This window comes from Falco cherrug, chromosome 7 (assembly GCF_023634085.1).
Source record: "Falco cherrug isolate bFalChe1 chromosome 7, bFalChe1.pri, whole genome shotgun sequence".
Taxonomy (NCBI): domain Eukaryota; kingdom Metazoa; phylum Chordata; class Aves; order Falconiformes; family Falconidae; genus Falco; species Falco cherrug.
Genome location: NC_073703.1, coordinates 62,821,618 through 62,839,171, shown reverse-complemented (window position 1 = coordinate 62,839,171; position 17,554 = coordinate 62,821,618). Strand labels below are relative to the sequence as shown.

Genomic DNA, 17,554 nt, shown 5'->3' with positions numbered 1-17,554 from the left:
AGCCTTTGAAAACTACTCCGATGGACCTGTCCTCGCTCTAGTCAACAGTAATATGAACTGAGATATTTGTACCTACAGAAGTACAATATTAAAAAAAGTTCATCTTTACCAAAACTAGAAAAATATTCTTTTCCTCTCAGACTCCCATCTCTAAAAGACTACTAACAATTAACCTCTAACTCTGAAAAATCAAAAAATGCCTGTGACAGCCAGAAATTAAATTCTTTAAAGATTAGGTGCTGGGAGAGCAATATCAGGCTTAGAATGAAATCCTAGTAACACTCTGAACTATTAAGTCACTTCTTCCTCTGAAAATATAATTATTCTGTAAGCATTATGTCAGGCAATATTAAATGTAAAAAGTGTAGTTTCAATAAAACATTTCAGTTTTCCAACAGAAAGACTCTGTGCATAATATTTTCAATGACACAGAAAAAACAAGCCAGCATGCAATTAATGAAAAACAATACTATGTTCAATAAGTAGCACGCTCAGCAACCACTAACTTCTAGTGATACCAGATTCAAAGCAATACTATTATCGTGGTCAGAAACAGCCCTGAATGTTTACGATCTCTATTTCTAGTCATCTGAGGATGGATTGCTTTCAGTATTGCACACCTGCTTTTGTAATATTCACACCATAGATTCTGATGGCAATTATAAACCCATGGTGTGGCACACAGCCTCTCTCCATTTATTCATTATACTTTTTTTTTTTTAACTGAGAAATGTCAAACTATAAAAGGATTTACCTTTATTCCTATACTTTGCATTGGTTAAGTTGTTGTATGAATAATGATGTTTCCTGAATATTAAAAAAAAAAAAAAATGAAAGAGGCGGCAGAGGAAAATCTGCCTACAAATGAGAATGTCTGGATCTTGCTGCCTAAATCACAGTTCAAAAAAAGACAATACAGTATCAACAGAGTAACTTCTGTATTTGTATTGTCTCTCCTCTACCCATAAAAGAGATTTTTAAGAATACAGTGGTTGAATAGGTTGAATGCTTGCACATCTTACCCCGCATAGTATCTTATTCTGGCTAGTGGTGAGATTGCTGGTTATGTAGCTATCAATTCCACTGACATTACAATTTCCCTTTCTCAAAGCAGCAATAACCTGTCACTTTACACTGTCCTTTCTCTGACCCTCTCCCGCCTTGCTGCTCATTTTTATTCTTATTGACAAGACTTATTATTCCTCCTCCCAATTCCAACTAGCTACCCTTTTGCAAATAGTAGTATCAACTATGTGGTCACTAGTAGTATAGGTCAACAATGTTATTAATATAGCACACACTGCTGGGAGCAGATCAAACAGCAATGCCTTAAAATATTAGTTTTGCAAAGGCACCATGAAGCAAATAGTTGCAGTTTTCGTCACGTTATAACATGTAATATTGCAAGGACAGACCCCAAGAATTTAGCATTAATTACCAGCCCAATAATTTGGAGGATATGTTATTTTTTCCTGTTGTTTTCATACACAAAATAAAATAAAACCATAACAGAAGGGTGCTGTATCTGTGTTTAAAGAAGGGGTTGTTGGCAAACACCATAGCTCACTTCTGCTGAAATGTACACAACTGATATATGCAGCCCCGAAAGCTGGCACCAGGGGCTTACAACCTTAATTTGCCTGCAAGAAGAAATGGAGATTTACCTTCAGAGCACGTTCTTGATTGTTTTCAGCAGTCAGATGTCTCGTGTTGTTTGCTGAAGTCTGGTTCTGCTCTTTCAGATGATGAAGCTCCTGCTCCAGCCGTTTGCACTGCAACGAGGAAAGAATCCCATTAAGTAGAGGAGTGTGGGCATATTTTTTTCAACAGGCCAAATGAATTAACGTAAATAACCCCATCACCATTTCTGCAGGAGTGAAAGCATCAGACAAAAGCAAGTTACAATCCCAGACCAGTACCAGAGCTATGTTTTTTAAACATGCATCATTATTCGGTTTCTTCCTGGTTGAATTGTACGCCAAAAAAAAGCTAAGTTTAGTATCAGATAAAGACATTTTTTAGAATGTTTTAAAAAGTCTTAAAAATGTTGGATTGAATTTCTCTTCCTAGTTATGCCAATATCAGGCTAGATTTTGGCTTTTATGTATTAGGTAAGTGGATATAAAGAAAGCAAAACATGCTTTTAGAAAAGCAAGCAAATGAAAGACCCTGTTCCCAAACCCAGAACCCAGCCTTTTATTAGAAAATATACATGTAATTTTTATACTTGTATTTTTCACGCTAAGCGATTACTCTAATTCCCAAACACACACCACATCCTGAAAAAAAATGTTTTAAGATTGTTTTAATATTTAACTTAATGACAAAGAATGAAAAAATTAACATTTGCTACTGTTTGCATACACACATATACTTACTGCTGTCAGCCAACCATCTATTTTAAAGATTAAAGACCTGCAAATTGTGAGCTACATTATATTTCAGTGTTTTTTATGGTAATCATAAGAGGTCTTGCCCAGTTACCCTGGTTTGAAAGAGTAATTAATTGTCAGTAGACAGTTCATTGTCTTATGAAAAAAAAAACAACCAAAAACCTGTTTTACAAAAACAAGAGGAGAGCAAAACAGATGAAGTACCAAGACAACATAGGGGAACAACTGTTAGAAGTAGGGAAAAACACAATATTAACAGAGACGTTTTAAAACAGTATATTACAAGCAAGTAGTTTGGGTATCACCACCAAACCCAAAGCTGATACACACTGTTGGAACATAAGAAAATTAATTGATATAAAGTATTTTCATAAACACTTTCTGAAAACACCAATAAGAAAGGAATGACAATGGTGATATGATGCCCATGTAAGCACTGCTGTCCCAAATGAAAGACCTGCAAATATCAGTCTCTTGTGCTATCTGTGTGGAAGGCACAGAACTGAGCTTCCCATCAAGAGCGTGCAACCTACTCCTGAGCAACTCAGTATGTGGGACAACTAAGCATGGCTCACATCAACTCTAAAGAAAGAAAAACTGCAAAATGGAGATCTGTGGGACTGCAAAAATTATAACTGAGGTCTAAGTAAAGTAAGGAGTACTGAAGGATACTGAGACAAATTTTAGACATACCAATACACAGGCTTAAACAGAAAATAAGTCATTAACAATGTGGTATCTGGCACAGTCTATAAAACAATGATTCAATCCTATATTTGACTAAGTTTTAGATAATTGTAGGCACCCAACAGTACTATTAAAAAAATTCAATTCACATGTCTGTTGCTGTACTTCAATACTTCTGTTGGAAATCTAGGCTCATTTCTAATAGGATTACTTATTTTAAAGGCAGCAAATCTCTCTGGCCTAGTGCATTCTCTCAGTGTCTGTTGTAAAGTTTAATACCCAGTTTCATTTTTATTTCAAGAAAAAGAGAAGACAATTTCCCATAAAATAAAGAAATAAAAAACCCCCAACCCCATAGATACATTTGATTGAAAATATTTTTACAGACTTAAGACATTTAATGCCTATGTTTATCTCTCATACACATAAAAAAAAATATCACAGAATCACAGCCGTAATTCTTTTTTCATGTCCAGCATGAAAAATAAGACATGAAGGGGCTAATAAAACTACTGAAGAACGAAACCCAGATTATGCAGGTTTTTTCTCTAGCATACATGGTCTGAACACCATTAAAAAAATAAAATCGATCTACTACTTCAGGTATCATTATGACACTTTACACATTTCATCATGTAAGGTCAGCAGGCCTCTCACTTTTCTGCTTTGCCAACACTCTTCTTCAAAACGGTGCTTTGGAATTCCCAGTTTGACAACAGCACCGGGCTTCTTTACAGTGAATATTATTAGAAAGGCCAAAATCTCAATCTACCTTTAAAACATGAATTTATATCCAAGCTATTGTCCCGATTCCAAAAGAGAAGAGAAAATATGCTAAGAGCAAACCCATCTTGATATAGAGGGCAGGTTGCACAACTAAGGGCATGGGTGCAATCTTCTTCCCCTCCCCACTCTGTGGGAGACAGGCCAGCGAAACAAACCGCAGCAGTGGGATCTAGTATCCTGCAGCACATGGAGTATATACAATAAAGATGCAAGACAAGTAATATAAAGCGGATGGACTCCGTATCAAGTCTGTCTTGACATTATTACATTTACATCAATCTTGGGAGCATCTTGTAATTAATCTTTAATTTCACTTCCACTAAGAATGTTGATAGCTGAAAAAACCTAGGCATATTCAATCACCACAGTGCTTGAATCCATTTTGAGGGTAGCACTGAAAAACTGGTGATGTAATTTGACTTTGCGCACAAGTGTCTTAATATGCTGAACACAATGTATTAACAGAAGATGTTCTGAATTATCAATCAGAATTTATTTATTCCTAGCTGTCTAGGAAGTAAAATCTTTAATTATCCTGTTTGTGAAAGTACTACAATAATACTCTTAAATGGCAACATTGTGTATGCCTTACTAAAGATTTATACGACACTTTGATACCTGAACTACTTTTAATACAGTAAAATTGCATTCTAAGAGCAAGCACTCTTTTTCACAAGAACAAAAGCATATGAAATTTCTCTGTAATCTTGCTGCAAAGAAAAGTTTTAAAAATAGAATTTAAAACAATGCAGCACTTCTATCCATTTGAGCCAACATTTTTTGGATTCTGTGTCATTGATTGTTAGCAAGGTTCAGTAAAAATAGATGTTCTTTAAAAGAACATGTGTTTTTATTGGTTCACTCCAGGGCTCTAAAATGCCAACAGCTGCAAATAAGAAACTGGATTTCCTTCTAAAAACATATATAAAAATACTTTTTGGAGCACAGCAAAAAGAAGACATCATCCAATTCAGTACTGGCAAAAGGAAATGTTAGATGTAACCTTTTAAGAAAGCTGAAAGCTAAAGGAAGTGTTCAATTTTAAATATTATAAATAAGAATGTCTAAATACTGTCATCCCAAACTTGTGAAAATTCATACTTGGAAAACTTTCAAACAGAATCCTCTTAAAGTCAGAGACAACATACTTTGTGCAACACAGGTTGCCTAAATATCTGATCTGAGGTAACTGTGTACTTAAAAGGAAGTTCCTGTGATTTTAGCACTTTATGAATGACAGGCTGTTAATTGAGAAAACTGCTTCTTTACCTCACATACTTTTGAGCACTAAAAAGATACTTTGAGGACTCAAAGAATATGAGAGCAGTGTAGATGAATGTCAAAGGGAATATACCTCGATCAGAATGCTGAAGACTTTGCTAAGTAAAGGATGATAAAGCCTCACAAATGGTAACACATCATTTTATACAGGTTTAACACAAACAATCCACCAAGAATTAGCTACATCCTGTGGTCTACCATATGCATTCAGAGTCCTGTAGCCAGAGAGGCAATACTGAAGATATAAAAAAGCCCCCCAAAACCCAACCAGAAAAAAGGTTTCCTTCCTTCTTTCAAAGGAGAACAACCCTCATGCTTGTTCTCCTCTCTGAAAACATTTCCCACAAAAAGTCTCCCACCTCAGCCAGCCTCATTGCAGCGATAACATACCTGTCCGACAGCAAACCTCTTCGAGGCCATGGCCAGTGCTCCTTGAGCAACCATTTGTGGCCGGCTGCACAGTTTTCACTACATCAGCCATTCCCACCAACAGGCACTCCATCTTCTCTTTAACCGTTATCTCCACAGTGCAGCCCGGCTGCACTCTTCTAAACACAATCTTTTGAAACAAACACCCCTGTACCCAGCAGAGGGTATATCACAAGCAGCTAAGACACAAAACGAAAAGCAAAGCAGGTAACGTACCAGAACAATCAGAAGAGATTCAGAGAGGAAAGAAAAAGATAGACAGCGAGTCTTCTCCCATCTTCTAATTTAAACCATTAGGCTATTGGTAAGCCTTTTTTAACAACCATCAGCTAACAGGATTCAGCAGCACAAGGATGTTTGTGAGAGGCGCTGGTTCAACTCGTACCAGGTGCTGACCCCTTGCAGTGACTACCCAGGTAGGACTGTTGAGAAGGCTCCAGGGGAAATCCAGACCAACTGTAAAAAGGAGCAGCTGCTGAAGGGACACTGATGGAGAGGTCAACCAGTGGGCCAGGAGAATATCACACAGTAAAGTCCTTGAGGCTTGCACAGAAAGAGACAGTTAAAAGATGGTCCTAGTTCCAGGTACACAGAAGGAGTAAAGATGGTTTACAATGAATTGAGTATTTCAGAAGATAGAAAAATCAATGCAGATAACCACTTAATAGTGTTTGGCCTTTACTAGAAAATGAGGTTGCATTAACATATCAAACATAACTTTAGCACTTGTATAAACAAATCATCTTTAACATGCTGTCAGCTTTTCAGCATTTTCTTCAACTTGTACCTATAACATGTTAATACAGCGTTATGGTGCCTGCCACATCTACACAGACTGATGGGTTATTTTTTGACCGTTACTTAACATAATTCTTCTTCACCAAGGCATTCTGAAAGTAAAAGATACAGAGATTACACAAGAGTAAAGAAAAATCTGATGCCACTGGAGAAATAACGTTAGTAGGGACAAAAATGAAATACAGCAAAGCATTAACATGAGCAGAGCAACCCCTTGCCCCCAACCCCTTGGTTGCTGTGCCATTTGTTTCACTGAAGACAACACCTATCCCTGGGGGCCTCATGGAGAAGTGTATTTAGCTCTGTGCTACTCAGGGTGATCGGACTGTTCACGTGCTTTCAAAGAGACCCAAATATTTTGCTACACCTAGGCCCCTTGCTCTCATCTCACTGAACTAGATAGTAATGTCAGGTGCGCTACTCATTCTGTATTTCAGCACAGATTTGACCCAGAGAAAGGGTACTGTGACGCTCCTTGGCTGAGGAAGCAACAGCTAAAGCTGAATATAACAGAAAACCAAAACACTTTCTTAATACAAATGCAGTTTTGGTAGCTAGTTAATCCTGTTACATCTATATCTGCTTTCAATATTACTATACAGCATACAATGTTTTCCGTCATCTTTCATTAAAAGGAATCCAAACTAACCCCTCCTGAACTTATGGCAATATGCTGGGGCAGGGGGGGGGGGAAGTCAACACATTTTATATGCTAGGTAAAAAAAAAAAAAAAAGAATTGATTTGTCTCTGTTAATACACGTATGAGGGTCAAAGTCTGATGAAATAAATATACTAGGACTAAGATTAGGCCAAATTCTGCACAAAGTTCTTTCCTGAATTCTGAATTACATGTGATTGTCTCATCCAATTAGTACGTACAAAAGATAGTATTTTATGAGAACATACATGTTCAGCTAGAGTTCTTGTCGAAACCTGCAATGCTTATAATCTTAAGAATCCCCACTGGCGTATAAATACACAACTCCACTGATACGACTGTTGAAAAAAGGGACAGTGTGTAGGCAGAGAGAGGCACTGCAACGTGCTTGCCCTGCTCTGGCTCTTCCTGCACCTACGCTACTGCCTGAGTGTGGCCAGGCTGGTGACCAAGGTGGATCTGTGCTCTGACCCGATCCCAACCAGTCAGTCTCAGGTGGTCTCCGTGGTTTAATAACAGATCTTGTACATAACCACAGCCTTCCACAAGTAGCTTCATTCTCTTGTTAAATTTAAGGTAATGTATTTTTCTTCAAGTCAGACAAAAATTAAAAGCGAGCGCTTAGTCGCTTATCAGGGGTCACCCAGTGCATAACAACTTGATTGCGTATCAGGGCCTTCACTTTAAATGGCGAGTACTTTATCACATTCTGTGGACTTTTATACATGAAGACCTTGCTGAACTGGGATCTCAATTACTGAAGTAGTGAGAAATAAAAACAACCTAGTTTCTACCAAATAACTTTGGAAAATCATTTATGTCCTCCAAATTACGGGAAAGTAGGAGTCCGTCTGAATGGCAGATGAACTATTTTATGACATGCATTTCTTCCATTATGTATTTTAAACAAAGTGCTCATCAGCAAAGTAAATGACAAATGGTATCTTGATGGAAAACTCACAAATACCATTAAAATATGAGCTTATGGGATACCAAGATCCAACTGCTCCACAGCATAATACTTTCACAGGGATAAACTGCAGACACATGTTGAATTAGTCAACATGTACTCACTGCAACAAACAACTGAAGTACATATAATTATCCTAGACACCAAACATTAAACCTATGAAGAAACATGGCTACTTTTTACTTTTTCACCTGTTCTATTTTTTAAGTCATCACCTGTGGAAACATAAATACAATAAAGAACCATGTGAAGCAAACAAAACCCATCCAACTGATTCTTCTCTTGGTTTTTATTTTGTTCACCTTTTCTTATTTCGTTTATAATGACCTGCACTTCAGAATAGCTCCTAGCTCAAAGACGCTGAAGGGAATACAAGTGTTCTCAGTTCAACAGCCCTTCTTCTCCCCTCTCCCCTCAGTGGTTTTTTTTTTTTTTTTAACAGTCTGCCCCTTGTCCTAAATTCATCACGATTTCTGGAGAGGCAAACATCTTGCACCACTTGGATGCTGCACAACTCTTTCCTTTGCAGACAAAAATAATACCAAAGTCATCCAGTCAAAACACAAACCAACCTTTGGTGTCACTGTGAATTATGTACTTTGAACTGCAGATGTTTGGAAGCACTTATATTTATATAAATAGATTTTTAACCTTTTTCTTCTAAAATAATAATTTTAAAAGAAATAAAGAAATAAATTACTTTCTACATAATAATCACCAGAAGGATTTTTCCATTAAATTATGATTTTGAATTAAGGCTTTCTAACCTCTGAAAGAAAAGACTTTTCTTCAAAGTTCTGGCAAACCATCAACAAATGTGTTTAAATGATTATTTATACAATGCCCAGCAGCTTAGAACTACTGGGATTTCAAGAAAGAGAAGTGCTTTTGTAGAGCTTAGACCTCAGAAACATATGCATCATTAAAAATTTATATTCTATTAGTAAGAGAAACACTTAAATGTAACCCCCTTTTTTTGCAGCACTGCAATGGTGTCTCGCTCCATCAGATGCCACAAAAAGAAACGCATCAAAATACAAATGAAACCTTTTTGTCTTCCTTGTGACTATGAGTCAGTTGGAACCTGCAGCATTAAGGCAGGTAGTATGCTATATACATGGCTTGGGTTTCCTCCGGCCATTCCTTTCCCTTTCTGCTTCTGAACACTTCAAAATGCAGCAAAACAAGCTTTATTTTCATTTGAACAGTTAAAGGAGCTGTAAACTCACAGAAAGACATTCAGAAAAATCAGACCATCAAGTGTAACTGTTTCCACTGTTAACGTTAACAACCCTTAAGCACATGTGCAGCTATTCAACAGCGCTGAGTAGCCCTACGATACTCACCCACCTGACTCCATTCTCTACATATGTATTTTTACACTTCCCTTCAGTGATGACATTTCAAAGCTCAAGACAAGCTTGATCTACTTCTCAAAGAGCTCAGCACACACAGACTTTCCTAATCAATGACACTCATTATAAAAAACGTGCAAGGAGAAGAAGAGAAAGGAAAACGTTTTGTTCTTGAGCTCTACGTGATTCACGGGTCATTCAAGCACGTTCCTCTGCTGGCTGGGCCACCGGACCATGGCTCTGCCAACAGGGGGCTGCTGACAGACTCCTGATCAGCAGGAGGAAACTTCGCCAGAGCTGCTGAAACCACGGAACAGGGTCACCTTCACAGTTCCCTGCATCCACTGCCTGTGAGTTACCCACCTTACCTCACCTCCCATCCACTCTTTACAGTCATTTCAGATCAGAACATAAACGTAGTAACCTGGGGGCAAACGTTTATTCAAGAGGATGTACTGGGTCTGAAATTTAGCAAAAACGCATTTAGCTAATCTAAGAGTGATTTTTTCCTAATTGCCTGTCATATATAAAGAAGTGACTTCTGTTTTACATGGGAGTCACATTATTAATTCACTTTTTTAATTTGATGCCTATAAGTCTAATAAATAATGTATAAACTAAGCATGTAGGCTGATGAGCAGTACGCAAGGTTAGTATGCTTGCTCACACACACTCCCCACTGCAGAGTTGTAGAAACACCAGAAACTGGCACAGTACAATCAACTTCGTATAGTTCACACGTCAGTATGTTATACTCAAAAGAAAATTACCAATACTCCCAAATAATTCAGCAAATGGAAAATATTAATTAAAATTTTATCATAAGAGGGAAATATCATTCAAGAGTTAAAATTCACTTTCAAAAGCAACAACAGAAAATATTAAAAGGTAAATCTTTATTAGCTAAATTCTAAATCACTGACTAAAAGTCTGTAAGTATTGCATATATAAAAATACATATGCATAAAATACAGTACATAAAAGACTAGAATCAGTTTTACTTTCAATGCATGGCAGCAATTTGAGCATACAGATTCAAAAGACAATTTCAGAGTAGAAACTTCTGCATAGACAATAATTCAGAGTAATTAACCTCAATATATTTAAAAACATCTAAAGAATGAAATTATACCAATCACAGAGGTCTTGTAATAAATTTGCCATTAAAATGGCATTATTAGTGTACAACTTAAGGGAGAACCAGGACTGGAATACCATACAGACTACCTGAAATATAATTTCTGCCCTGGTTGAGTAGTAAGTAGTACTGCAAAGAAGGTCCCAAAGAAGCCATTCAGAGCAGCTGGATATTAAAATACTATTCTGATCTCCTTCTACTGAAGAGTCTTAGTATCCATTTTCCAAATCAATGCAGCTCCAGCATACTCATTTACACACTATGCACCCAAAGCCAGTTGCCCAGGACCGTTCTCTAGATGGTTTTAGAATACCTCTAGTGAGGGAGACAATAAAAGGACTATAAAAGACTATGTATTCCTAATAAAAAGGAGGAACTCAAATTTCAGAAAGCCACAAATGTTATTTTTACTAGCTAATTTACTTCTTTATTTCTCCTCTTTTGTTATTGAATGGAGGAAACACAAGTTGTCCCTCCTCAGTTTCTTTAGTCTCTCCCTCCTTCAAACACAGCATCTTTCCTCTTCTCTTTTGCACAGCAGAAGGTACACATACCCTAATTCTCAATTCTCACCTTGTCCTGTGTGAGGTCCATTCCACTCCACTGTCTCATTTTTGTCTGTATTTTTCCTTCATCGGGTTTCCATAAATGTTCTCTTTATTATGCAATTCTCCTCAATAACTCTTTTTTAATTACACAAGAGTTCTGTGATGTTATAATTCTTGATAAACATTGACTAATCACTTTTTCCAACACTTAAATGAAGTTAGTAAATAGGACTTTCTTGATTCACGGGATGAGAAATTAGCACAGAAAGTTTAAGAAGCTTAATTAACTGACAAAATCAAGTCAGAACTGGGATTACTACACCTAAAACCTTTGCTTTACTGACTTGACCAAATGATAGGGAGCTATTGCTTCCCGTGGCCACATATTTTGCTGGCTCCTTAGAAGAGTAGTTGGTTCCATTAAAACCAGATGGCCTGTGGCCAAGAGACAGTGTGTCAAACATCTGACACAACACACCATGACAGATAGTTGACAATTGCTTTTATTTAAAGCCTCACCCCCCATTAATAAACCACAGTGTTGGTACTCAAAAAATATATATATAGTAAAATGGAGGTAGTGAAGATGTGAAAGGTGTATGGAAAGGAGAAATTTTAGAAAGAAACATTCATGACCTGATCTTCCAACTAGATCTGGAAATTAGGAATTTGATCCTCAGATATATGCAAGGCACACATGCTGACAGAGGTATTTTTTTAGAAAGTGTAACCTTGTTTAATTGAACGTAACCAATATTAGTTAACAAGAAAACAAAATTTGGTAAACAATCTGTCATTCTAATGAGCTGGTTTTCAAATAATCTTCAATGGATTTTCTTAAAATCCATATGCAAACAAGACTATCACCTAAACGTTAAATTGGCATTTACTGCACAAAAGGACCGGACTACTTCTGGTCCATTTTGAAATATCATCACTTACTTAAGAAAACTGTATAATGGATCACTGTACAGACTTCAGATCTCTTTATTGTAATCATGGGATTGCAGCTGTTCCTTGTAGTACACACTCTCTGTTTGTCCTGATAAATACTGTACTCTCAACTGAGCCATCAGTTGCTTAAGTGGCAGTTCTATTTTTTGTTGTGTAACGTGTTCTCTCAAAATGCCTTATGTGTAATAAAAGCCACTTTAAGCTAGAGATTATAACAAACTAAAATAGCCAACTAGGTAGGTGAAAGCACAAAACTCTGCAGATACGTCAGGGACGAGAAACACTTTTTGAATAGTATTTGCTCTTTCTCCATGAAAGCAACATGCATTTTTAGGAAACTTCTTTACTGAAGATCATAACTATCTGAAAGCAATATTAATTGCTTTTTAACAGTCTGGGAATAAGTGTGAAAATGGAGTAACTAATTATAAATATTCAAATGTTATTGTGAAATCAAGTTTCTTCCTCACCAATACAGAGATCTAGGTAATGGCAAATAAATTAAAAATATATTTCAGACACATTTCCAAATTTGCTCATGTGTAAAGAGAAGAGGAATTAAAGTATTTTTTAGAAAATCAAGAAATAAATCAGCTTTGAAAAACATTAAAGTGACTCATATGTAGAAGACAAAGACACTCCAGAAAGAAATGTTTAAGAAAGTAAACAAAAGCTCTGCAAAACTAAGCCGAAAAGAGTTAGAAATTAGGTATTGCTCAGCTTCAGTAATACTGAGAAACATCTGTAGGATTTTGGCACATGAATAAGATTTTTCAAATATTAAGTAGTGGTAGAATCTGAAGATTTTACCTCTGAAATAAAATTTAGTTTTAGCTTCACTGCTGCAGGGATCGATGTGACTAGCTACCAAAATAGATGCCCACTTCTCAAGAGGATGGACCATGCAGCTTTGAATTAACAACGACCAAAAAGCTTTCGGCCGTGTTACTGAAAAGCAGAAATGCTTAAACCTAAAATCAGCTGCCTTAGACATGTGCAATTACCAGCACTGCCCTCATCCAACTCAAAGCTTCCTGGCAATTCCACCACTCATGTAGAGGGCAGGACACCCTAAGCAGAAAAAAATTAAACCCCCCACAAAGATAGAAGAATGTTATGACAACTTCTGAAAGCAAAGTGATGGGCCTGCCTGCCAAAACAAACAAAACGGGTAAAATGCATGACTACTGCTGAGAAGTGTCTGGATACCATAGAAGACAACAAGCATGACACAAAGAGAACGTGTCATGAGACACAGCTGCTGGCTAGCCCTACAGCAGAAAGCAGGCTGATAGGACTGTTTAGCACAGAGGATTAACAAGGATTTTGCTGCTTCTTCTGTGGCTGGCACTGGATGCTTTCATTTTCACAGTGAGATTTTCAGTCTCTAGTTTTGCAGACTGAGCTTCAGTTAAAGTCCTAACATCATGATTATGAATGGGACCACAAGCAATGAAGCTGAAAAAATACTTGCAGATTGAGAAATACTACTTGTCTCAAAGCTACAGAAGATGAAGAAGGTAAACTCAGAGAGGGCTGGTGTTCACTCCTGTCCTGAACACAATCCAGCAGAGCTCTTTCAAGCAAAAAAGAGTGAAATCTATTGTTTCCTAATATTGCTGGGATCTGTAATACAGTCTCTGTCTGAGGTATGAAATTCCTCATCATAATTACAACATGACTTGGAAGGACATCTTACCTGTTGGTGACAAGTCATCTCATGAAACACCTAGGAGTAAAGTGTTCATCGGCATTCTTCCCATACCGAGCTTTACTCTGGTTTTTTTTTTGTTTTATCTAAACTTTGGTAATACTTCTGCAAATAGCAGAGAAAGGTGTTACAGCTAATTAAGAAGTAAGCAACTCAGCACAACTGAAAGATGACCAGGAACTGCAGCAGAAATTTGGTTAAGACACATAGATTTACATGTTTATAGCTGCTAATTCACTAACTAGAGGTAATGTTAAAACTCCACCATCTCTCAAAAGATAGTTATCATCAAGTCTATGTTATGAACAATATAAAATATACATTCAGAAGCATTACTTCTGATTTTCCTCCATCAGTACACTGCACCAATGAAATATCCTGTAGATAGCCACTTGTTGTAGTCTGTAGTTCCGATAACTCCAGAATTGAGAAAAGTTGTCAAAATTTTATGATTCAATACTGTTCTTCATCCACAGTTAAATTTTATTTTGTTATAGCTTGAAGTATGATACTTTTTACATAATCACAGCTTCTTAAAGGCCTTCAAGTATTTATGCATATTTGAACTGTGTCATTTAGAAAAGTATTTTCAACACAAAACTATCAATCAGAATATGACAGTTTGTGCTGACTTGGTGTACACCCACAGCATAGACAACAATAAATTAAAAACACTACTGAAAAGAATGAAAACAAAACATTAACATCAGAAAGTATTAACAAATTCCCTGACAAAAGCATCTTATGGTCACATGTGACCACATGCAATAGGAAAGCCTGTCCTTCATTTGCAATAGAGGGTAATAGAAGCTAAATTTTTCTTGCTCTCAAGCAACTCAGCTTGAAAAATAATTAACAGTGAATAAACAGAACATGGAAAAGAGGGTAAATCCTAGATACCATCGGAAGCATGAAACAGTAAAGCCATACAATAAACAAATGTAGGCATACTTGGTGAACGAGACATAGATAAGTTAATGCTACTGTGAAATCTTTCTTTCATAAAAAGAATATTGATAGATTTTCTTGTTCCACTTTTTTTTTTTTTTTTTTTTTTTTTTGCTAGGGCCACTACATCCTTTAGACCAGAATATGTAAAATAACTTAATCAAACCTGAGGACTTCCAGGACTTGATTAATGGCTTCACAACTGAAAAAAAGAGTCGCAACGTCCAGACCAAAGCAAGAGGGAAAATTGCTGTTGTGGTAACTGTTACCTGTTCATTTAAAAACAAATAAAAATCTAGAATGAAATTGAAGTAACAAAGATGTTTATTAAGTCCTACATTTCAGTCACAATCACTCTACCATTCTGCTGAAAATGAGTAATCTGCTTATCATCATTACAATAATTTTTTGTTACAGCCTCTGCTGGACCTAAACTTCCTTACCCACCACCTCTTTACCGCCTAACATGCATGTTGAATCACAGGGATGACTGTGGAGGGTATCGCATGCTAGAAGACAGGTCAATATTTCACTTTAGGGACATGGGGGAGAAAAAAAGCAAACTCAACAAAAAGCAGCTCCATTCTTCCTAGCCCCATGTCCCACCATATTCTTAGTCAACTACTGATGCCATGGTAGTGGCATGATCAGCAATATAGCTTGGCTGCTGTTCTCTGAAGACATCTCTACTGCTCAATTAAAGCTATACTTTACATTCTGTGTGTCATTTTTTATTTGTGATCTATGCTACTGGTTCAAAACCTATTTCTCCTTGAAAGAACAAAATTCATTTATGTCTTGCGGACAGATCCAAAATCTTCAACCAGTGGAGTCTACACATAAAAGAGTCTAATAATTTTCAAAGTAAAAAGGCTAAATACAAATGTACTGGAATACTTTCTCCAAGACCAGTGATAGCTTTTAACTCCCTTTAGCCATTTCCTTTATTTTTTTTAATAAATCTGATTCTCCTTCTTGAAGTCATCTCATTTTTATCCTAAATTTCATGTAATACACTAGCAGAACTTTAATGTGATGAATTCTTAAAATACTTTCTTGGATTAAATGTTTTTTTCCCGTTTCTATACTTACAAATAGTGAAGCTTTGAACCCTTCTCTAAAGTTCTCAATGACTCGCAGAAATTTTCACTCAAGAAACACAATTTATATGCTACTTTGCACTGGGGGTGCACTTTGTAATTTCTGTCACCTGTCTCTACTTCTTATGCTTTCTTTTGCCCCATGGAGTGCTATCCGAGAACTGGAACCGGATTCCTTTTTTGATTAAAGCAAACTCAAAGATGCACTCCAGGAATGCACCTAGTGCATTCCGACACAAATGAGTATTCAGTTTGTAGGACTCGACTACAGCTAGTCTAAAGTAAAAGACAACCAAACAAAAACAAATAAAAAAAATTCAACACCCTACCCCACTGAAACGTTAACGTCCACAGATGCTGGGAACTATTTCATACTGCAGATCCATTTCTATTTGTTCACACTACTTACTAATACAGATATAATCAATCGTGGAGTTGCAACTGTGAACATTCAAGAAGTAACAAATGAATAAGGGAAATGAAGACACAGGTCAGACATTAACCTTTTCAGACTCCACATCAAATAGAAGTATAAAACAAAAAAATCTTGTCACCTGTCAAAAGAATTTTTATGCAATGTTATCTGTGTATCCAAAACAACAAAGTATTTTTGCAGAAAGACTTAGAAAGTTGCCTAAGAAAACTAGCTTTTAATAGGAAACACAGATGGATTTTTTTTTTAATTTCTAAGAAAATCAGAGACATTTTATCCAACAGGTAAGCAAACTGGAATCTGATTCAACACTCTGTACCTAATTTGAAACTGTGAAGTGTTAAGTACCATGGAAATCTTACTTTTAGGTACCTCTGAAAGAGTTCTGGCACCTACAGAACTTGTGCATGCACAGTGATCCAGTCTCCTTTTCAGAGGGAATACTATTTGGATTCTGCTTGTATCACATTGGAAATTTCCTCTATGGATTGTTGCTACTGAAACAGGCAATCAATAAGCATACAAAACATTATTCCTCTCTTTCATCCTAGGGTTTTGACATTAAATATTTAAATTAATTCTAGAAATTGGTTTGGAAGTCTAAGCTGTGTGAACCTAGAGCTTAGCACCATGATAGATGAGTCAAATAGCAATTAATCAAACAAGCTTGCATGCAGATTTACTGTCATTTTCAAAGGGGTGAGGAGTTTCTAGGTACTGAGAAGATGAATGTTCGACTGGAAATTCATTAAAGTTTACAATTAAAGACACAAAGCTTGATCATGCCCTCAAATACTATGCAGACATGTATTTTCTGAATTCTGCACAACACACTGTTTGCAGAGGAACAACAGGTGATTTAACAATGCAAACAATGATGTGTCTCAGGGCATCATTCAGCCAAAACCTTATGGCAGTAAAAAGAAGAAATGTAGTATCAATTAAAAATTTGCTTGAGAAGTTCAAAAAGACAAACCGTAATCTCTTCAAGGAAACATTGCATTAACATTTACATATTTACTCATAATTAGCATTCATGGATTAAATACAAAAGTTCAGTATAAGAGCTCCGTAGGCTAATTTCCTTTGGATTCTCCTCTCCCTCCCACTGACCTACTCACTGACCTGCACTCCCAGCTGTGAGAAGCATTAACCCAAAACCTACAAGACCTCCTGCAACCAAAGCCTTGCTAAGGAATAAGCTTCAAAATACTCACTTTCACTAGTGAAACTCTGACTCCAGTGAAATAAAAGGGAGTTTCATGCCTTACTAACAGATAGCTGCCTACCGAGAAATCACAACCTCTGCGACATGAACACAAGAGACCAACACCACGGGCACAGGTGTGTGATGTCCCCAAATC

The 17,554-nt window shown here is 36.7% G+C and overlaps 1 protein-coding gene across 13 annotated transcripts in view; it reads right to left on the bottom strand.

Moving 5' to 3' along the window:
- MIPOL1 (mirror-image polydactyly 1) overlaps positions 1 to 17,554 on the bottom strand; it is a 197,363-nt gene that overhangs the window by 98,875 nt on the left and 80,934 nt on the right. For all 13 annotated transcript variants that reach the window (XM_055716711.1, XM_055716720.1, XM_055716714.1 and 10 more), the window contains one exon: positions 1,665 to 1,772. In XM_055716711.1, coding sequence (XP_055572686.1) covers positions 1,665 to 1,772 — 108 coding nt within the window. The remainder of the gene's footprint in view (positions 1 to 1,664; positions 1,773 to 17,554) is intronic.